Source organism: Mycteria americana, chromosome 3, assembly GCF_035582795.1.
Source record: "Mycteria americana isolate JAX WOST 10 ecotype Jacksonville Zoo and Gardens chromosome 3, USCA_MyAme_1.0, whole genome shotgun sequence".
Classification (NCBI taxonomy): domain Eukaryota; kingdom Metazoa; phylum Chordata; class Aves; order Ciconiiformes; family Ciconiidae; genus Mycteria; species Mycteria americana.
In genome coordinates this window covers 28140264-28164253 of record NC_134367.1, presented here as the reverse complement: position 1 = coordinate 28164253, position 23990 = coordinate 28140264, and the positions used below count along the sequence as shown (strand labels likewise).

The 23990-nt window shown below is 38.1% G+C and overlaps 1 protein-coding gene across 2 annotated transcripts in view; it reads left to right on the top strand.

Annotated features, from left to right (window-relative positions):
* The first annotated feature begins 584 nt into the window (after nucleotides 1-584).
* The window catches only part of BMP5 (bone morphogenetic protein 5), a 59152-nt gene continuing 35746 nt past the window's right edge, over nucleotides 585-23990 (top strand). For both annotated transcript variants that reach the window (XM_075497290.1, XM_075497289.1), the window contains exons 1-2: nucleotides 585-1068; nucleotides 23611-23803. In XM_075497290.1, coding sequence (XP_075353405.1) covers nucleotides 585-1068; nucleotides 23611-23803 — 677 coding nt within the window. The remainder of the gene's footprint in view (nucleotides 1069-23610; nucleotides 23804-23990) is intronic.

Genomic DNA, 23990 nt, shown 5'->3' with positions numbered 1-23990 from the left:
TAGTACATGCTTTAGAATTACTTTACACTCAAGCGATTCAAAAGATGTTAAAGGTATCACCAGGCTGCTGGACAAATATGTGTTACACCACCAAGGTACAGATCAAGACAAATCTGTGACTCAGGATTTTATCTTGGGAAGAGCGCAAGGTGTACGAAGAACTCAGAATAACAAGGGAAGATAACTCTGGGAACTACAATGTGTCAGAAGAACAGCTTTTGCTAATACAGCTCCCCACCAAAGACCTGGTTATCTAAGGTTTATATAGGAATGCCTAGGTCAGCTGACAAAATACTGGTCTTCTGCTCCATAAATGCAGAAAAAACGATAACAACAGTGGAAAATTGGAAGTCTGAATTTCAGCTTTCTTAGAAATAACTGCAACCTGACACATTCCATAATATTTAAACAGGGTGGGGGGAGAGAAATCACCAAAGATGCTATGTTTAGAGATGACATTGACATAAAGAATAGGTAAATTTTGTTTTTCAGCCACTGGGAAAGCAGACCTCATAGGAACTCAGAACAAGTAGGAGAAAAGATTTTTTTTATTTTTTTTTTCCTTGTTCTTTTTCTTTTCAAAGATGAACCTAACTGCGCTCAAAGCTTTCGTGGGCTTGCTCTGGAATTGCTGGGTTCTGGTGGGTCACGCACAGGGAGGTTTAGGAGACAATCATGTCCATTCGAGTTTTATTTACAGGAGGCTGCGGAACCATGAGAGAAGGGAAATTCAGAGAGAGATTCTCTCTATCCTGGGTTTACCTCACAGACCCAGACCATTTTCACCAGGAAAGCAGGCTTCTTCTGCACCCCTCTTCATGCTGGACCTGTATAATGCCATGACAAATGAAGAGGATACTGAGGAGCTGGAGTATTCACTAAAGGGATCAATGGCAGGGGAGAGCAGAGGGATACGGAAAGGATACCCTGCCTCTCCAAATGGATATTCGCGGAGAATACAATTATCTCGCATGACCCCCCTGACCACACAGAATCCTCCCTTAGCCAGCCTGCACGACACCAACTTTCTGAATGATGCTGACATGGTCATGAGCTTTGTCAATTTAGGTACGTGGAAAATTTTTTTGTTTTTGCTCTCTTTGACAAACTGTTAGCCTGATCTTGCGAGGGGCAAACCTCTCGGCCGGACCGTAACCTGTTCTAAAACGGCAGGATTGGGCCCGGGCGGCTGTGCCACTGGTAAAAGAAAAGTCGTACTGATGGTAAAGTAGCTACGTTGTAGGTGGCCATGGAAAAAGATTTTTCTCACTGTTTATATAAAGTCAGTTTCTATAACTCCCCTCTGCTGGCTTCTGTTTTCTTTCTTTCATTGATGTAATGAAAATTCTAGCCTTAGGCCAACTAACTCCTTTTTTTTTTAAATCTCAAAAAATCAAACACTTATGCCTATTGCTCGGTTATTTCTCTCACTGTTTTGCTTAAAGCTCAGACATGAACAAACATCAGTTGTTAATATTTTAAAGCCTAGAATGTTATGAAAAGGGAAAAGTTAAGCCACTTCTGGGAAAAAAAAAAAAAAAAAAGAAAAGATTTCCTAGGTTGTTTAGGGTTTTTTTCTGTTGGTAAGAGTCAGAGTTTTATTATCTTTTCAGCTGGATGGCTGGATTTTAAATAATCTGTTGCTGTTTCTTTGTTATTTCTATTTAATAACCACAGACTGTGTTTTATTATACTGCCATGGTGCTCAGAGTCTGCAATGGTTCTTATTTTCTGTGTCATAAATAAATTAAATAACAAGTAGAGTATTAAACACCAGAAACATGCAAGCAAAGAATGCTTTTGAAAATGATATCAATTCAGACACAAAAACTGATAAAACTAAATTATATTGGCTTCTGAGTATAATAAACATGCTTACCAGTCACGTTGTGGTTGAAAAAGCAGTTACAGATTTCTTTAATAGAAGGCAACTTAAATCTCATTAAGAAAGCTGCAAATAATTCATGAAATGTATTTACTGTTTTTATAAGTATTTTAAATTATGCAGGACACATAAGGCTAGCTAAAAAAACCCCTTCTCATTTGATCTGAATAGCAAAAGATTTAATTGAATACTTGAAATTTCTCAATAAGCTGGTACAAAATCTGATGAGCTCTTGCTTTCCAGGGTAATATTTTCTCTGGAAACTTTTTAAACAATAGGGCATGTTCCGAAATACCTTCAGATTATCACACACATTCTGTACCTTTTATGTCTACCAGGTCATTAATCCTTGCTGCAGTATTAAAAATGTTTCCAAACACTAAAATCCTCAACAACTCAAATTTCTAGGAAAGTGACACCCTAGAGTTTAGTTGTCGTAATAATAAAATTACTTTTCATTGATTATTTGGCAGATCAGGAGGTGTTCAATTCTGAGATCTTTTTCCTTAAGAGTAACGTATGTCCCCAACTCTAAATACATTTGTTTGTTGCTCTTGCTCCTGAAATAGCAGACTAGAAAAAAATGAATTCTCTGTTTTTTGAAAATGTGTTCCTCATCCTTAAGAAAGAGTTACATATTATCTGTGTATTACTTTTAAGTTATCATTGTATGCCTCAATTTACCCAGAGTATCTGGCGTCAGTTCAATTTAAAATGGCAATGTTATAAAGGAAAATAGGAATTAAGCATTAATCAAGGTCCTGATCCCGCAAAAATTTTCCTCGTGTGTCCTGAGAAATACCTTCAGTAAATATGTCACAGACCATTTCATCAATGGCCCTGAGGACTATTTACACAGGACCTAGCCTTTGATTTCACGAAACTTCTTTGATTTCAAGAGGACTTCTTGCAGTGCATGAGTAGAAGTCTTTGAAGACTCAGTGTCAGATATGTCCTAGCCTGATCCTGCTGCGCTTGCCCAGACAAAAACTCTCTCTGGAAGAATGCAAATTTCCACTGAGTGTCTTACCTTGACTGGGAAGTTTCTAATATTTGTCTCATTCTGTTGGGAAGCCAATGTTGCTGTAAGAAAGTAATTTTGAGAAGCTAAAGCATATCTTACATTTCTAAACTGTGAGAACAGGGGGTGAGATGCTTTATTTTTATAGTGGTTATGAGTAATAGACACCATTAAATTATAAAAAAATACTGTGTAAATACCAGGTTTTGTTTGGCCTCTGTAGAATTAAAATGTGTCTCAGCTCTAAGTGAGTCTAAATTCTAATTCACTTTAAATGCCCTTCCATACGTGTTGGATATTGTGGTTTATCACACATTCCACCGTGTAACATGCGTAAGAAATATTGATGACCAATATAGATTAGCTTCAACATTTTTATTAAACAATCCTATGTTTCAGTATAATTAACATAAAAATGAAATAAATCACGGAAACAGGTAACCATTTTATATGATTTATGCAGTAGAAGATCATGACAGATGAGGGCAAGCTCTTTTAATGTACAATGGGGAAAAATATGCAGTGATAAGTGAATGGTAACACTGTACCTTAAAATCAATAAATGCTGATGCAGCACAGTAATAACTCAACTGGGTTTAGATTTGAAGCCTCAGTCAACTTGCATCAAATTAATCTGTTCTGGAAATAGTATTCACCATGTTCATACTTGCACACCATTAATTACATAAGGTGTAATTATAAAGCTTTATTAATCATCATGATATTTTAAATTGAAACTTTTGTGTATGGTTGTAGCCAGTTATAATAATTTAAGACATATATATTAAAACAAGAAATATGAAGCGGCGATGTTGGATAGGAATTATTAAGCATAAGATTGAAAAGGCTGAATAAGATTAAAAAGTAAAGTAAAAAATAGACAAGGACAAATAATTTTATATTAAAGAATAAAAATTGAAACTTATATGCTAATTTTGACAAAAACCAACCTGTCAGAGTTGCAAATACCTCACTTTCAAAAACAAATTTAAAAAATAATCATCAAGGGAACTGCAATTATAATTCTGTCAAGCAACCAGGGAGAAAAACAAGACTGCATTTACTTGTCCTGAAGTTAAAATTGTAAACACCTGCTCTTTATACTGGAATTTATACCAGAATTTCCACCTCTTTCTTTCTTGAAAGATACGACAAGACAGAGACTATGTCTTGTCCTGTATTTTGTATAAGACTCTGTGCGTTGGCAGCTCTCCATAAATATTGATGAGTGTAACAGAAGAGTTAACTGGGGTTGGTCCAGCAGTCGAAGAATAAATCCTCCACTAAATACACTGGGGTTTTCAAAGATCTGATTATATCACCTACAAGTTCAGGACTTTGTTTTCCTCACTGGGTGTTTTTTTATCCTGTTGTTATATTTTATTATATTGTTGCAAAGCCCTGACTGTTTAGAGTTCTGGCATCTTCTTTTTGGCTGGTCTCCCAAAATGACATATATAGGATACCCTGTTCCTCAGAGAACAGACAAATAATACTCATGTAGTCCTACTCACTTTTCGGCTCACTCAAAATTTAGTTAGGGAAGGACTTTGTTAAGATAAATGTTAGTGTTCCCACTCTTCACCTCTCACCAAAAAAGGGAGATTGCATTAAAAAATATGTACATGACTGAGGCTTGGAGAAACAGCAGCACTTTTATAAACGACATTTAAACATTTCAAGGACTGAATTTTCCATTAGCATCAAAGTGATCATTAAATCCACTGTACTTAAGTGTTCCTTCTCATGCAATTCAAATGGTCTGTATTTTCATTTGTTTACAACACATCTGTAAATTTTGCTCTGAACAGATTGCTGCATTTGCTAAGCAACTGTGTTTTCTTTCTCCATATTTTCCTATGAATTGATATGAACTTTCTATAAGATAGGGGACAAATATATAAAAGTTTTGTGGTTTTCTGTTATGTTTTCTTTCTTAGCATATAAAATTACTTTCAAAAACTCAAATGTGAAGTTCACTACAAAATTTGTGATCCTGACATGCTAATTTAAAGAAGGATACAATATTATGGAGATTTTTAAAGTAACCAATACACCCCAGAAAGACAACTTTTCTTCTTCACGCACAATGTGATTCCACAATCTTAATTATAATAATCCTGAAACCACATGTACTGTGATCAGTTCTTAAATCAGATGCTGAAATCAAAGGAAATTTTGCCTGTTTGAGGCACAGAGGACTGTTCTTATTTCTCCAGCTTCTCTACCCCAAGTTTGTACACTGTCTTGAAGATTACGTTCTTCTTTAAAACCTGAATCACTAAGCAAATACATAAATTCACAAGATTTACAGCCCATTGTGTTCATCAGAGAATGCTAACATGGCAGAGAACAATTTTTATACAACTACTTTGAGAAACCTACAGTACGTCAATCCACACCGAATACCTGTACAAATATATTTTCGTTACACACACACAAAAAAGGATTCCTAACTGCAGTCAGACGTTGAGTGTATATAGTAGCTAGTTTCTTAAATTAAACTAATTCAGTTTCTACAACCTTCCACTCACAGCTAACATATCATCCGCGAGGGATATGGAGTGCTAAGCTATAAAATGCCAGGAGCTGTGGAAGGGGAGCTGGGTTTGAAGGATACATGCAAAAAGGCCTCAGGATCATTAAATTCTCTCCTCAAAGCTTAGGAATGAGCACACTTTCTTTCTTTCTTTTCCACTGGATTTCAGATGTTGCTGTCTTAATTTTAACCTTACGCGAATTTCCTTGGCTGTGGTACAGTTTTAGTCTGCAAAATGCAGGCTTCTAATGAAAATATTGACACAGCCTTAACTGAAGTGACGGAAATAGTGCTATTATCTTGCCTTGAACAGAGGGATGCTATTACAGAGATAAAACTTGTTAAATAACAAATAGACCCCATGTCTTTAATTGTGGAATTGGATCAATACTGAGAAGAAATGAGAAAATATTTGTGAAGTTTATTTGAATGGCAACCCAAAGTCATTAAGACGGCATTTTTCACTCTTTTACGTAAAATTTAAAGCAAATTAGATCAAGCGGGTCTCATTTAATCTTCACCCAAAGTAGATCTCACTTGGCATCTTGAAATCCTAAGATTTTTTTCCCTTAATAAAATTTTCATCACCCAATCAGTGAGCTGAACTAATTTGTTGTGACCTAGGTAAGCAATCAGGCATTAGAAATGACTATTAATGACGAAATAATTTTCTATGATCAAATTAAATATTAAGACAGCTTTTTGCAAAATAGGTTAGTTTATTTCTAGAACAAAAGGACTTTACCCGTGGGATACATTCCCTAAAAATCCTCACCCAATCCTTAAAATTCATTAGGCAGTTTTAACCAATTTTTGTGCGATGACAGAGCAGGTTGTTAGGGATTGTTTTTGATTTTGAGCAAGAAATATTCTCCATATTCCTTTTTGGAATTACACTACATTTGTTGTTTTATATTGAAATATTTTATATTTCCTTTGAAATCTCTCATGTTACATGAACCTTATGAACTATATAGCTCTACCTCAAAATAGGTTTGTGTGTGATCCATAAATATCATCTAACAAAATAATGTTTTTATAACTGTCAATTAATATTTTTGCCAAAGTTAACACTTTAAACCCAAGTAAATTATTGTATCTACCCAGCCAAAAAAATGTCAAGCTCTCCATTAACTGGGGTATAAAACTGTCTGACTTTCCTTGCCGACAGATTTGAAAGAAATTGCAGATAACTGAAGAGAAACTGATTTAGCAGATGGTTAGACGTGCATGGTGAAAAGCTATATATATGTATGGATATATATAAATATGTATTATTATTAATATTTTTCCCATTGGGAAGAACGGCTGACCCAGTTCCGCTTCTTCTTTAGAAAGTGCTCCTTTCCAGACTAAACACAGACTTTGGGTGGGGTTGTGGGGATTGCATGTATTGTACAGTACATATTTTCCCAGGAAAACACAATCTTGGAGTGACTCTGGCTAGCCATGAAAGAGAAAGAGGGAGGCTTGTGGAGACGCCTCTGCGTGGAGGGTATTAAGGCAGGAGTCCGCCTGCCATGGAGCAGATGGAGAGCCTCTTGCTTCTCTTCCTAAACCCCAGTTTCTTCGCTTAGATAACCGAACAACTTTGGCACGTACGTGATCTCCCACACTTATCGCTCCTGTTATTGTTTTCTCCGAATGTTAAATCATGCAAATAATTTTACCATGGCTACCTGCCTACTTACTGCCCGAGTTATGGAGGTAATTACGACACGGGCAGTTCCTTTTTCTTTTCTTTTTAGCCACGGTGGTTCCTTTCAGCTTGCTTTCATAGGCCCACAAACTAATATAGTTTTGCAGAAAATTGATTGATTACAGTCTGATCATTCTAGGTGTCGTCTGGTGTTTCCACATAGCTGAGAATGAACAGTTTATGAAGTGCCAATTGCAGCCTCCAGCTAAAGAAAGGCTCCCCAGGGCTTCAGGAGAGCTCTGGCTGCTACCAGACTTTATAATTATTTCCCACACTTTTCCCCATCCTCTCCTACTTGTCCTTTCCCTTGTCTCTAACCCCCACCATCTAGGCAGGGTCACTGAACTTTAATTTTATGTCAGTGGCATTTGGCTGCAGAAGGGATTAAAGGCCAAGAAGTGGTGAGACTAGGCGACAGCGCGGGAGATGAGGAGGGAAGGAATGAGAGGAGGCATGAGAGAAAAATGGCAAAGCACAGGCCAAGCTTTCCAGGGAGGACAGCCTTCTTCCTCTCAGTAGGCAATGGCCAACGTGCGGGGCTGGACACAGACCTGCTGGGCATGGGAAAGGTTCACAACAGAGAAACAGCCTCTGGGAGAGTTAGTCCCGCTCCTCTGTGCCTCACATGGAGCGGGATGTTGTAGCACGGAAAGCATTTCCCACGCCAGCAGAGTTACAAAAGTGGAGGGAAGTTCATCATGGTAGGGAGAAGAAAGTGCACGCAGACAGAGAAAGGGCAAAGACCATGATAAAGATAGATAATGTGCAAATGAAAGAGAAAATTAGTCCAGGTATGGGTTTCTTCTCCTGGTAAGCCTTGCAGGTGAAGGGAGCAGTTTTATTCTCAGCCCCTCGGGGCAGAGCAACTACCTCAACCTCCCCAGGCACTTGGCTCCCCAGGCAAAACTTTTCATCCTTGCAAAATAAAATGCAGCTCCCCCCACCCTTCAGTATATGTGTTCAGGGAGTACACAGACAGGCTACTAACATTTGCAGCCATAAATAACGTAGAAGCTAGCTTTTAAAAACCGCAGGTTAAAGGATGAGGGCTGCCATGACGCACACAGAGAGGTTGAGATCAGAGGAGCAGCTAAAAGGGGTCGGGAGAAACAATGAATCCCCTTGTTCTGAGTCATATTTATGAGTGCTCCATTGCACCTAAAGTTCATATTTTATTGGCTAGGCCATGGGGTTTCCCCATTTGCTCATCTCTTAAAATAACACCCCTGGTTAAAATTTCCTATAAAACACAGAAATGCTACAGCAGGCAGAACTTGTCAACCCTGACAACTACATTATTTAAGTTTGTGGGTGGGGCACACGAAGCAGGAGCTGGTTTGTGTTTTGTACTGAATTATGAATTTGTTTCCATACAAAAAATGACTGTAAAGCAAGTAGAAAAGGAGAGGTTTTACAGCTCAGCTCTCCATTCAGAAACTTCCCACTATTATTGAGAGATGCTCCAAAAGGTGAATCTAAATGTTTAGTTCCCAACACTTTTTGAGCAACAGCTCCGGTGCAATAGATCGAGAACTTGGCTTTATGGATCGCTATTATACAACTCAATGGCACGTGTGGTACCTTGCCAGAACGTGGCTATACTTTTTTTCCCCACTGCAGTTCAGGGCAAACTGAGACAACAATTATTAATGAGTCAGAGCCTAGAAAACTAATCAAGACAGCTAGTGCTGGTACATGACATATATCCATAGCTGACAACCAGTGGCTTTGCAGAAGCAAAATTCCACCTAAGACTCTTTTTGGAGGAGAATCAGGAGGAGGTAGGAATTTAAATAGCTGAAATTTCTGTTAGGTTTATCTCTATCTGACTCAGCAATAGTACCCATTCAGACCCATGACAACCGAAGGGTCTTTTCCAACATCAGTGATTCTGTGATTCTCTCCCTCTGTAGACTGTGTCTATGAAATGAAATTATTGGTGTTCTAATTCTCGTGTATTTGACTGTAGTCAAATTAATGAAGCTATATTCTTATTATCTGGAAAAGCTGTGCCCATAATCCAGAGTAATTATTATAAATCAATAACACTTTGTCTAAGCATATCCATTTAAAATATCCCTTTTTTAAAACTGAGGGGGAAATATAGGTGGGGTATTCAACCATAAGGCACTGCAAAATAATTTCAAAAAGACACTGCATTGGACTTTTACAATATGTATGGCATCAGTTTTGGAGGTAGAGGTGTTAAATTCTGTCCTGGCAAACCTAGACTACAGAAGAGGAAAGAGCACGGACAGTGAATGATTTGTGGGTCTGATTTTGGAGCAGCAGGGGATGGTACCTGATGGCACCTGGTGCTCGGAGCCATGGGATTCTAGTGGTACGGTTTGCAAAAATGTTAGCTGAGAAACCAAAAGAGTGGGCAAACGGTAGTGTGGATGATAAAGCCACGGGAGCAAGAGCAAGCCCAGCGTACAACCCCATGACAGCTGTAGTCTTTGTGGTGATTTATGGTGGCTGAGATCCAGCAGGAACATAGCTTTGGGAAGGTTGTTCCCAAGGTTACCTCAGCTGGGGTATCTGTCAATAACTACAAGTCATAACATGCTAGTGATCCCAAAGGTTAATCTGCTACTCCTGACCAGGTTACCTTGCTGCCTCATACATGAAATGTGTGCAAATGTTTTGCAGTGAGTCTGTCCCGGCCCCAGCCTAGCCTAAACCTGACAGTTGGAGAGTGAAACGTCTGAGCAGCCAAATAGGAAAAAACTGAAGACCCTCAGATAGAGAATGAAAACAGCATGTCCCTGTTTTCCAATCCAAAAATGAGGATGGGCAAATACTTCTGTGTTAATTTTCACTTCTGTGCTAATTTTCACTTCTGCGCACTCTCGTTCTTTGACCTTGCAGAGTACTGGAATAGCGTTCTTCTTGTGAAGCCTCTTTTTACTCTGGCTCTGCGCTCTGTAAAATACCTCGCTCCTAAGAGCCTTGCAACACCTTGGGTTTCCTCATGGTGATCTCAAGCGTTATTTTAGAAAGTGCTAAAAACAGCCCTTCTATAAGGGCAACAAGTTTATTTACTGTTCTTAAAACAGATAGCTTTACAAAATAATGAAAAAGAACAAGAAACACTGGAATTAAAGCACCAAAACTGAGATCTGAGATCTGGTGCAATGGAGAGAGGACGTGTGGCTAGTTTAGCTCTTGTTCTCAGAATATAGATTTGTGCCTCTCTGAGGCATGTGTGCATGTGTATCAGTGTGCGCACGGCTTTGTGTATGTAATATAGAAAGCATGTAAATCTCTTCAGTTTTAGGCATTGGGATTTTTTCCCCCTTAAATCATAATATTCTTTCCCATCAATACTATGTGGCTTTAGGAGCCCTGACCTTTCAAGCTGCCTGTTTGGGCCAGTGTTTATCAGATGACCATTTGACCTCCTTGTTAATTGTACTTAATTACATCCTGTTGTAACATTTTGAAATAAGGAGGAGAGTTTATGGATCTGCTCCAAAGAGCTGAAGACTGAAATGGCAACAGAATTCCGTGGTATGAGGTGCTGAGTAATCTCGTAGTTAGGTCAATAAGAGCTGTGCCTTGCCCAGTTGATTGCAAAATTGCATCCTTAAACTGTTCCTTTTCCATTTAGGATCCTTGGTACTTCTGCGAATAAAATCACACAATTTTCTTTGTTCTGAGAAGGGCTTCTCCTCTCTGATTCTCAGCCTGGAGCTTTCTCCAAAGAGATCAAGGAAGACGTGAGAGGCCTATCAACAGTACTGCAAGGGCTGATGTTCACATATGATGATATAAAAGAGACAAGCCTCTGTTGCCACAAGTAATCTCTCTGCGGTTTTCCAAAACTTCAGAGTTCGTTATGCTTCCCTAGAACTGCCAGTTCCCGTGAGCTTTTTGAGACTTGTATAATATTTGCTATGAGATTTTCTGTGCATTGATGATTTATGGGCACATCTAAGGTTTCCTTAAAGAGCAGCAATTATCCCCTGTAGTTGCAGAAAAACAAAAATGAAAACAAATCAACATCCAAAAACAGATGCAGTTCTTGAAAATGGGCACTCTAAAGGCTCGGAAAGCAACTTCAAACACTTATTTTATAATGCTTTTCATATAGCTGATGGCTTTTGAAACACATGGGGTTGACCATATTGCTTCTCTTCTCACTAAGGATGAGATAGATATATATATAGAGAGATATATATATGCTTCCTCTACTGTTGTTGTTCCATAGCTCTCCACAAACTTGGTTTATAAGATTATAGCAAACTTGATTTCTTAAAATGAATGAAGACAAAAAGGAATAGAAATGTTTGATTTAAGTTACAAGCTTATATGATTAAAAATAAAACACAGAATTACTGAATATCATAGTGAGGTATTCAAAAGATCACAATATTTAAATCCTCTTTGGTGTTAAGCAATAGTAAGTATAACTGAAATCATACAATTAAACATGATGACTTGCAGGGAGGGCTGGTTTATTTTCAGAATTTTGAGAGGTACGTGTAACGTGACACAATATAGTATTGTTTATCAAAGTAGTTTTAAATTAGGTATTATTTCAGAATAAAGTTCTTTCTTTTCTTTGATTCCTTGGTATGCTCCTTATTAATGTCATCTTATAGCTATTGACTATGGGTCTTCAAAAAGTAATTTTTTTTTTTCATCACTTCTTAATCTATTGAATTAATAATCATGTTTACTGAGGCTGTATGTCATAATGAGATCACATTTACAAGGAGATAATTTTTATATCTATATAAAATTTTTAATGTAAGTAAATATAGTTTAAATAATTTTTTATAAAATGTATGTACATGTGTGTATATATATATGTATATATACATATATATATGGTAATGGAAAATCCAGAGACAGTTTATGCTATGGAGTGAATACCAAGTAGATTGAGTTCATATTGCCATTCACTTGGTCAGAATGGAGGGAGTAATGTCATTAAGATTAACAATCATCTATTGCCCCCATTTTGGTTTCCCAGCAGTTGTCTTTTGCTTTCTCCATATTTGTACGTATTCCTTAGAAATGGGAAAATACAAAGGATGTGCTTACTAGCATATGTGTGTGTACAGGAGAGACCTAATGTAAAAGGGGTTCATCACAGGACTTGAATCAATGAAACAGGCACACGTGTGAACTGAAAACTTGGCTCCATGGGCACAGCTCCCGAATAAGTTATGACCTGTTCATCCTGTGTTTACATTACCATCTGCTGCTGTACAGAAATGAAGCTTCTTTTATTAACATTATATCACCTTGGGTCAATGAGATTTACCGTGGACTCCATTAAACCATGCTGATTCAGCTTGTCCGCAGGTAGGGAACGTGCTCTCATCAAAATGGGAATGAAAGCAAGCCCCCAAAAGAAGAGACTGGGATGCTTCCAGTTTTGGGGATGGGCAACAGATGGTTCTAAATTACTTGAAAAAGAAAACCAGGGCTATGACCAAAGATTAGGGCAGTAGTCACTTCTAGCCCTAGTAGAAACAAAGGTTTAGCACAAACATCTGCAAAGGCAAAGGTAGATCAGATGCTGTAAAATGCATGCCAAATATTCTTAATAGTATTGTACCAAAAAGATTGCATTGAAATAAAAGCACTATGTTAGGGGTCAGGTTCCCATTCCCTGCTCATTCTTACCCTCTTGCTCAGAAAGACACCCAAAGTTTGTTTAAGACACATCAGCTCAACTATTAGGAGTGGAGAGAAGCCAGTATTATAACATAAAATACGAGCTTCAGGAGATATCTTTGCTGTTCCAGGGATGTGTTACACCTATAGATACCTCTACAACCAGCCCCGTGTTTGTAAGTAACTTGGCAAGGAATATGAGAAACTGTTATTCCAGGTGGAATAACAGCGAAAATGCAGGAATGATACAAGCATGTCCACGGTCCAGGGCAACAGCTCTAGGTGGCCCTGCCTGAGGAGGGGGGTTGGAGCAGATGACTTCCTGAGGTCCCTTCCTACCTCAGCCATTACGTGACTCTGTGATAGAACGGTTACAGAGAAGGGGGATCTTACTTTTCTTATACATTGACACCAATCATTCCTACTCTGTTTTGGAGTGGAGTGGAGTGATGATCTTGCTCAGACAATTGTTGGATGTGCTCAAAGTTCTGTGTGCTCCAAGTGTCATGCTTTTTCTTTCTACTTAGGAAATTATTTTCTTGCTTTTTATGTCATTTTGAGACTCCTGGTCTCTCTCCCCAAGTCCGTCCAAAGTAACCTACTGTGAGGGATCACCACCTATTGTCACGTTACCTGGAACTAATCTGAGCTCTTTCATGGCACAAATATTTTTTGTGAAGACTGCTTTTCCTTTCCTCTGACTGTGCAGATGTAATGCTGGATGGCCAACCCAGAGATCTTTTAATTCACTAACAGTCAGTGAGTTTCTGCCCTGAAAGAGGGTCGAAATGTTCATTAACTTTGGTAAGATTTAAGTTTCTTTCAGGACAAAAAAAGGCCAGGTGTTTTTTCTATCTTGTTGAGGAAACTTACTCCGTATGGGGGGGGTTATATGTGGGTGAAATAATCTCTCTTTGTGAGACTAAAACGTGATCAGATTAGATGACCAGAGCTGCAGAGGAGAGGGTGCGGTTTGAATCAGCATAACAAGCTGTTAAAATCACAGCCAGCTCCCAAACTGGCTGTTAAAACCTGCTCTCTGAAAATGCCACTCCTCACCACGGCTGCCCAGTCTCCTGGCTGCTCTTCCTCCCTACCTTCCTCCTGTTTGCCCCGGGGGGAATGCCTGGGAGGGCCCGTCCCTGCTGTGCTTCTGGCCCCATAACTCTGTTTCTCAGCACCCCCGCTTAGGCTCCCCTAGGTGGATCCTTGGTGTTGGCCAATAGCAAGCATGCACAGGGCAAACCTTCAAAATGAGGGCTAACAATTTGTATAAGATGAAATTCCAACCTCTTTACGTTTTTAATTTTTAAGGTGATGACTCAGTACAGCGATTAGCCCAGTATACGCTTGTGCACATAAAGTATAAATCTGAGGAACTCTGAATTCATTTGAGCCATGCTGAGATACTAGCTAAGCACATGGCCTGTGATCAGCTTTTTTTTGCAAAAGTTATTTAATATCCTATCTATAATATAGCATATCAAAATATTGTTTTATTTATCATATGTAATAAAGCATTTGTCTGCTCTCTAAATGAGATGTTCTTGAGGGTTTCCTTCCTCACCGTTATAGCTGGACTGTTTTTTATGGAATGTTTGGTCAGTGTTAATGGGTACGGGTAACATTAAAATACGCAGATGTGAGCACAGGGTAAGCAGAAAATAGTGCCCATCCAGTTATATCCAGTTTGGCATGCAGACACAACTTCCATGGAAGCTTTTCCGACAAATTCCACAGTGGAAAATGGATGGAGTTTATTAGACGACCTGTACGAATGGTAAATGGAAGAGGGACTTGCCACCTCTGGGTGGAAGTGAGCAGAGGGTTAACATGAGCAGGAACTAAGGAGATGTGGGAAGATAGAATGGGCTTTAATGTTTAGCTTTTACTCCCCTGCCAGTTGCCCTATGATGATATATGCCCTTTCACCCTTCTCAGAAGTTATGTTCCATCTGTATACTTTTACAGTGTCAAAACAGTTATAACTTACACCTATTTTCTGACCATTGGATCCCAGAGGTGTAACTTTTGTTCCTATTCAGTTGCAGCTGAACCCAAGAGGGATCTTTTTTTCTGTCATTTGTTAACCCTGAGGTTGTGTTGATCTGACATCCTGACTTTCACACACAGTCAGAAACCTGGGAATAATTGTTAGTTTCCTTTTTGACGATCTGTTATTAGAGAAAAACAAAATTAAATATGAGAAAAAATGGAAGTCTATTGATAGATGGTATCAAAATGTATTGGCTTTGCCAAAGCCCAGGCAAAATAGACATCACTGAAAATGCAAACAAAATTGACCACCTCATGCATGATGGTGTAAGGATTAGCTAATTTATCTATGTATTAGCTCAGAACTACATAATACAGTCATCTTTTCCCTGATCTGTTCTATTCTTTCAAGTAAAGCTTTATTTATCACTAATGAAAATGAACACAACCAAAAACCTCATGGCTATGCATTTTTAAAATAAGTATTTGTGATTGGAGTGCCTTTGTAATATAGGGTGACTTAAAACAATGAAGAAATCAGAGGGTCCATACTTGTTACATTCAAAATAGAAACTGCACATGATTTTTTCTTCATTGCCTCCTCCCAGACCCTTGGTTGCGATGCTTCTCTTTTTTGGCACACATTTCTACTGACAGCACAAAATAGGTCCAAATATGACCTGTTACTGTTAATCCTAGAAGCTGTGACCAGCTGGACTTTCAACTTTAAAATTTATGGAAGAAGATTCCACTGAGATTCATTCTACCACTGTTAGTAGAAATAAAAAGCACATATATGCAGCATATCTTTTGTTGTGCTTCGTGCTACAGCGGAACAACTGGAGTGAAAGTTTTGCATTCGGGAGGTTGAAGGATACACTGCATTATACTGTTGAAACCATAAGAAAAATCATATTTTGAGGAATCACTTCATCAACTATCTTTTATATTAGGATCATGATAATACTCAGATTCTCGTAATTCTGTTCACTTCTAAAACTCAGTCTCTTTATTCTGGTTACTTATTCCTTCTGTTGCATTGGCCAGGATCAAACCTTTCTTCAAGAAAAGTAGGGTGTTGCTTTTCCACTTACTCTCTATCAACAACTGAAAGCCTTCCAGCATTTAATTATTATTGGAGCAGCTGCAGCGTAGCACTTGTTTTGACTTGTTGAGCAAGTGCATTTGACTTGGAAGATACAGAGAAGAGTAAACTGAATGAATAACACATGTTTACCAATGAATTTTCGACAAAACATTGGCTACTGAATGAAGACCAGCAATTCCATTAAAACATCTATTTTATCCCATATTTCAGTGTGAAGTAACAAGAAGGCATCATAGGTAATCTCACGGTGTACAGAATACCTGGGAGATTACGCATGAGGGAGCTGAGCTAAATTATGCCTCTTTCATCGAGGCATTTCTTTAGGTCTGTGCTTATAAAAGTTTCTGGCAGGCACTGTTATACAGTTCCTGGGAACTCTTTCCTGCTCAGGGTGAATGCTGAAAGCTTTTAATTACTAACCGAGCTCTAATTCTTAAAATAATTAATGAAAAAAAAGAAATTTATCCTTTTACATATTCATTTATATTCTACCATGTTTTCGTAACTCCCATTATTTGCCGAGTTGCTGCCTACCACTTACTAAAGTTGAATACATTGCATGTACATTTTGAGGGGATTAGAAAGTAGAAATCACATAATTTCAAAGTCCACCTTAATAATAATTTAGTGTTTCAAACTATTTTGACTTTTTCAAATGTGTATTTTGTTAATTGGTAAGAAACTAAAAGCTCTTATTGACTACAACAACAAAATTAAAAACTTAACATTTTAATTAATAGACTTAATAATAGAACAGTGCTTTCCTGGACATTCTCAGAAGATGTAATCCTAAATGCTTGGGTAAGATACATGAATATTCTAACTTATTTTTTTATAAAGTATGGGATATTGAAATACATTTCTTCTATAAGGGATAAAGAAACAAAACCAATATGTGCTTGAAAAAAGTCCAGACAATGCATTATTACTATTTTTTTTTTAATTATGGTTTTCCTTTTCATTCTTGCTCTAGATTCTGTTGCAGTCACTGAAGGTTTTCTCATTGACTTTATCTTGACTTGAATTACTTTGCAATTCATACAGTTCAGTAATTCTGTGTAATTACGGAAGGGATATTCTACCATTAAAAGTCTGGATTCAATAAACATTAGATGATTTTTCATTTATTGAAACTGCCACTAACTGCACAGTATTTCATCAAAAAATTTCAAACTGTCCCTAATTTAGTTAAGCAAAATAGCCAAATGTTGCTCTTTGATGTCAGTAACTGACTGAAAATAAAGAATTTAGTGAAATAACTCTAAATTTACAGCGGTGTAACTTGCTTCAGAATATGACCTATCAAGCTTTCTGTTTTGTGTTTTAATAAGAAAGTATATTTTATGTAAAAGCAATTTACATAATTCTTTCAAAACCACATCTGTAAATCTATAATTATTTTAAATACAACCAGTCTAATAATAATAAATACAGAGAAACTCAAATATACAGTACTGTAATAAAGCAGTTCTTAAGAAACAGAACTGCTGCAATGGAAAGAAAGAAAGAAAGTTTCTGCAGACTTAGCCTTCCTAATTAAGCAAAATTCTCACTCATTACAGAAATAGTTTTGCCTCATTTGGAAGGGGATCAGGATTTGGGTTAAGATTCTGACAATGAGTTTCGTGTTTAAGGTAGGATATGTGTGAAATGTAATTTTGGGGACAGCTCTTTTCAACCTCTGCCTACATTTTTGACTTAAGGGATCCTTACATGCCTTCTCTTGGGCTTTGAGTATGAGCTGATCCATTTTGATTGGAGACGAGTTCCCAAAAGATCTCAGTTCAGAAGGTAAATTCTAACATCCCCAAGACACATGGACAGACATGACTGAAGCTTGTGCAATGTATTTTCCCACCTCAGCCTGGGGAAGGAGATGAGGAGGGAAATGAAGGGTTATTAAGCCTAAATCACTCACTTTCCCTTACTACTGGCTACAGAATAGTCAGAGGGGCACCTCACTCTGCTGATGAAAATGGGTAAAAAGAAATGCAGAAGACTTGGTACTAAAAGGAGAACAAGCAAGTGGGCATACGACTCTGAAGCTTTGTAGTTAAAACACTCAGCTGAATGATTATCTAGTAAATGCCTAATATCAACTGAATAAAAAAAAAAATCAGATGTAGGAACAAAAACTTATTTCATTCTCATTTTGACCCCCAACCCCTGCATTTCTTCTGTGCAGTGGCCCAGGATGTCCCACTGCTGGGCTTCTCAGCATCCTGGCAGTTAGGATACCGTCATCAAAAGCAGCTGATAGCGATTGAAATCTGCTTTGACTGAGCAAGGGCTATCTCTTAGTCCTGTTCTCTGCAGCTGCAGATGACTAAAGGGGAAATGTAGATAAACTCCTCTGTTCTTCTTACTGGCTGGTGCAAGACGGCTGACCCTTAACAAACAGAAGTGTCTCTCCACTGACTGTATGAGGCAGCAGTCTGAAACAATCCTGTAAGGACAGGTGACTATTTTTATCAATTTCACTGTCTAATTCAAAATAGATTTCCCGAGTCTGGATCAGGATTCTTACCCTTCTATAAAACCCATTAGATTAAACCTATTAAAGCAGTAGTGCTTAAACAAATACTTACACTGTCTGCTTTTTTTTTTCTTTTAATAGTCCCTTTAGGAAAGCTTAATCTAAGTTTCTAAACTTAATGTTCATCTTCTACAGTGTAAAAGCCTAAACAAAGTTACAAAGCTTTAAAATGTATTTTTAAAAATCTGTTATCTGGTCTCCTCAACTGAGAATGATGTTCTGATGAACGTGCTGCTTAACTTCTCTCTGATGGGCTTCATTAAAATATTTACATTTAGCACAGCTGTTTTTTTTTTAAAAAAATCTTTCATTCTGTTCTAGGATCACATCTTTTCTCCTACCCACACGCCCTACAAAAGATTTGTTGCCTTATTTTGTAAAAAGTTAGTTTAAATAGTCTAATTGTGGAAAAGAAAATGTGTTTCTAGAATTTGAATGCTGGAGAGAAGAGCAGGAATGAGGTAAACAGCTATTTGATGTCTGTCTTTTCACAGTAGCACAATAGCTAATTCCTAGGGCCTCTGACCTTTTAGTGTCCTGTAACAGAGTACTTGCATTAATCTGTTGCTTATCTGTCACCTACCACATTTGATATTTCCAGCCTCTGCTTTCAATTATCAGTCATTTGAGGCAGCACTGAGTAATTTCAGGAGAAACCGCCTGGAACCTTTGACCTGTTTTTGTCAGATAACCACAAGTGTTCACTGTAGATAAACTATCATTTCATTATATTCAAGATGTAAACGAGTGTCGTTTGTAGTGTATCAGCTTACTGTAACCTTTATCACCTTGAAGTGATTAAAACTGACTGGTTTACTTAGTGCTTATACAAAGAATTCAGAGTCAAACAGTGAAATTCAGTGAGATTAGTGTAAATGGCCCCTTATAGCTACACGGCCTGTAAGACCCTCCGTTTTGCCTTGGCATGTATATTTAGTAGTTAAACAGTAACATTAAGTTGATTAGTGAGGCTTCACTATTTGTGAATCCAGTTGGGATCCTGGGATCTTACATTGTAAAATCAGCTTATTACAACATATCTTCGGGTTGTCCCCCAGTTTGCCAAAGCAGCTTTCACTTTCCCTACGCGTCACCACATACCAACCTCTTCAGGAAAAGCAAAGCACATGTCAGTGGGGAGCTAATCACTAATCAAAGAGCATGTCTAATAGTCCCTCTTGCACTATGACCTAAACCCAGTGCTAGACTTTTTGCATTTTTTAAGCTCAGTCAACAGTTAATCAGACATTTACAGCAGTATTGGTAAAATACCAATTACTTATTATACTGTCCATCCATATATGTGCTGCGTATTTTTTTTCCAGAAGGCAAATACTTTTGTTAATGAAAACTAGCGCATGGTATTTTCTCTTGGTGTAAAAGATGACCCCTTTTCCAAAATATCTTTTTGGTGCAAATTTGTCTTCATTCTTCTTGGAGTTTGGCTTAGTGTTAATACAGTATGAATATTTCATCAGTTTGCCACATGGGTGGAAAATATCATTCTTTCCCATCTTACACACAGGTGTTTGTGATATTCCCCTGAGCCATGATTTGTCTGATGTAACCATAGTGCTGAATATATTAGTTTCAGGTGGTATAAAAATAACATTTTAAAAAGTTGATGCTAAGAATCCTGATCAATGAGAGCAAAGGAAGAATTTTGTTGTAACCAGCATTGACCGAAATATTCCAGTTATTTTTACTTAGAAAAATGATATTCCTCCAATGGTTAAAAAAGGACTTCCTGATTTTCTGGTCAACCGGTTTTTAGATGCTGTGATCGGTCCCACAGAGATGCATTTTGGCAGATGAACTGAGCAGAGCTGGAATGACATGAGAACTCTCTGGAAGAACTGAACACTTAAAAATCTTAACCTGTATTTTTCAGGCTGCCAGTGTTGAAAAGCCCTCGCATGTGAAATAAAAATATTTGAGACATGGTGCTCCCCCTGCACTTCATGCCATTTTGGCAGGATAAAGGACCTGAGAGAGACCCTACCAAGCATTCGCAGTCTTCCCCAACAAGGCATTTATTAGATGCAGAAGGGATCAAGACTTGTGTATTATTTTTGGTATTAACATACTCAATATCATTAAATAACACTTTGCTTTTATAACTTGGCTATTGTTCTAGTCATTAGTCAATATTGCAACATCACAGTCACTGCTTTTTTTCAATCTACTATGTAATGCAAGATCTTAACTTGTCTAAATTTGCAAAAAATGTTTTTGTTTTTTACACTGGCTGACAGAAAATTGCAGCTTGAGATCCTGGCTTCATTGTGGAGAGCAGGACCTCCCTGAACTCAGGGTTTTCCACAGTATTCAGTGCCTGTTTCCTACAGCCCTTCATTTCTGCAGGCTGCTGCTACTCCCAAGTCCTGGCCTGCCTGTAAATGCTGTCTCAACCCAAGGAAACGTTGAACTTGCGTCCCTTTCAGATGGCGGTGCTGTCTCGTCTTTGGGTATACATGGAAACACAGATAAGTACTATCTGTGTGAGCTGTAATAATTAATTTTGGGCTCGTCGGGAAGCGGCTATCGGTATTCTTTCAGCAGTCCTGCTGAAAGAGTGAGTGGTCCTGAGAGAACCCCACCAATGCTATCACAGGGTATTGTAGAGGTTTCTGTCCAAACTATAACATATAAGGAGAGAACTGCTGTTTCCAAACTAATGTTACTAATAAGAAGGTAAGAAACTAGACAAAAGGAAACCTCAAACCCAAATAAAAACAAAACAGGCCAGGAGTACTGGCATTTAAACCTTTTATTCAGCATCTAATTCTCCAATGCTTACTCATAGTGAGCAGCGCTTAGTTACCCACACATGCTGGTAAATACTTGTTGAATAAATACTAACCAGAGATATCAGAAAGGGTTGCTATATTAAGTCTGCCTTTAATATATTTCTCATTTAAAGGTTATTGACATACCTGTTCGATGTCCGCTTCGAAATGCTCAGTTATAACCTTAGAAACTTGCAGCAGACTCTTTGCACTAGAAAAATCCTCCCCGGTTCAGCACATTTGCATATGCTAATCTCTGCCAAGTTCTCTCCAAAATGAAAGGCTTTACACGGACATGAAAAAAAAAAGGCAAACAAACCCCAAACCTCAAGTCAGATCTCTGTATATATCTCACAGTTTAGAACCGGGCAGTGGAGCTGCTAAATAGCCTGTATCCTGTTTCTCTTCAGTAGCAGCCCATTCATCTTCGGGTACAGAGCAGCCAGTTTACATGCTTCTGCCTCTTTTCTGTTTTATTTTTTCTACATAGTGTACGATGGCAAACCCATGTAAGCTAAATACGCACTTGAGCCAAGGAAACCTCGCAGTTAGCAGGCAATTTTCCTTTTGTCAGCCAGGAGAAAGTTCATTTTCACCAAAGATAAAGTGTTCTTATAGCCTATGTATTTTATTTTTGGTGGTTCTTAAGGCAATAGAGATTTGTACATTTAAAAAAAAATATGCTAATGAAAACAAGGATAGTTTACATTTTTGAAAAGGTGAAAGGGAAGTGTACTGTATGGGACTAGCTACATGGCCACAGGTGACTTAACTAGTAACTGCTGCTCTGAAAAGAACGTAAAGACTTTTCCTTCAATAGCTCTCACTTTAATATGTCCGTAACTGTACCCTCATATGGCAATCCCAAAAAGTATTTTTTTTCTTTAGTGCATTTCTATTTTGTAAGACCACGTATACATTATAATAATAAACATATGCAGGTTTCTATATAAATAAATATATGTTTATACACACATACAAACACATATGCATTGTGTATGTAGAGAAAATTGCATGGGTGTACACATATACATGAGCATGTAAATATACATATACATTGCAATAACATATGCATTTGATTATTTATACATGTAACATTTAGTAATCTAAATATGCGCTTTTTCAGAACTGACATTGTTCCTTCCTCAGATCCAAGGACTGTTAACATTAAAACACAATAAAAGAGCAGGGGTTATAGGAGGGAACATTTAGTGGAGCTGGGTGCAGCCATAAGTGTTTAGCTGGTTATCCAAACTGAATCCCAGCTCCGAGTGTTTTAGGCTTTGTCCACCATCAGTAAAGCAAAGCACCTATCTCACCAGGCAGGTGGAGCTTCTCCAGAAGTGAGAAGTTCTCTCTTCTCACAGAGCACAGATGCTTCACAGGTCAATGATACATTGCACTCTGTGGCAGTGGAAACCATGGATCATTTTCCTTTCCACATCCATAAAACCTGAAGTATTAATTCCCTAAGATGGTCATCAGCCCGTACTGTGGCCTGTAGGTTCCCTTGACACATCAAAACATGTATTCCATTGCAAAAGTTGCTCCTAACTCAGGGTCAGAACTGCAGCAGACAGTGGAATTAGCCCCAAATCAGCTGAAAACTCAAATAAACTAAAATCCTCTGTTTACTCTCCCTTAAAATTTTGTGCAATTGTGAATTAAGCAATGATGAGGTTAACTTTTTTATTTTAAATTGTGGCAGTGGCAGAAGCAGTGGGAGCTGCACCTGCCCACCTACAGCACGCTTGAGGGGACTTCTCACGCCAAGAGTGGTGCTCCCTTTGCCGCTGGGGTGCCAGAACCACTCAGCCCTGATTCATGGCTCCTTCTTCTGACCACCGGCAAGATGACGCTTATGCCATTAGAGTACGACGTGTTAATTTATATGATGTAACTGCTTCTTAAATATATAGTTGTCACAGTGCACTTTAGTACCACTTCAGAATTTATTACGTTAAGTGGGAATGAGCAGCATTCCTCTCATCTGCCTGGTTATTAGCAGCAACTAGCGTTTTCCAAAGTCATCTACGGCTCTGACATTACTACTGCTGTGCTTATGACTACACTGAAGTCCTAAATCCTTTCGCAGCTTTTATTAGTTTGTCCATATTTCTAGTTGCTTTACAACATGCCCTCTTTCAGCTTTTTTTGATATTCTTTCCACTCTAGCTTCTGGAATTTGTATAAAAGCCACCAAGGTTTTTTTTTCTTTTGAACTGAAGACACTGGGCTGGTGGAATTTCCTTTAACTGGAAGTATGTCTGTACTTGTGGTTTTATTGTTTGCACAGTTTTATATTGTCCTGTTTGTTTACTCCCAAGCACAGGGAATGCTCCATTAATCATGGGAAATGGGCATTCGTTTCACCTCTTTAATTTACATTTAACTCTTTTTCTCATAGTTGAAAGGGACAAGGACTTCTCCCACCAGCGAAGACACTACAAAGAGTTTCGCTTTGACCTTACTCAAATCCCGCACGGAGAGGCAGTGACAGCAGCCGAATTCCGGATATACAAAGATCGAAGCAACAGCCGCTTTGAGAATGAAACAATTCAGATTAGCATATATCAGATCATCAAGGAGTACCCAAACAGGTACCCTGTTGGCATGAACGTATCACGTGTTGAATAACATTTCATGTTTCTGTCTTAAGTAGGGAGACAATAGCTGATCATAAGCGTACCCTCGGCAAGGCATCATTGCTGTCACTGTGGCTTCTGCAGTATTAATTCCTAGGCAACGACAACAAATACTGAGCAAGAATAAAACTTATCTTCAATG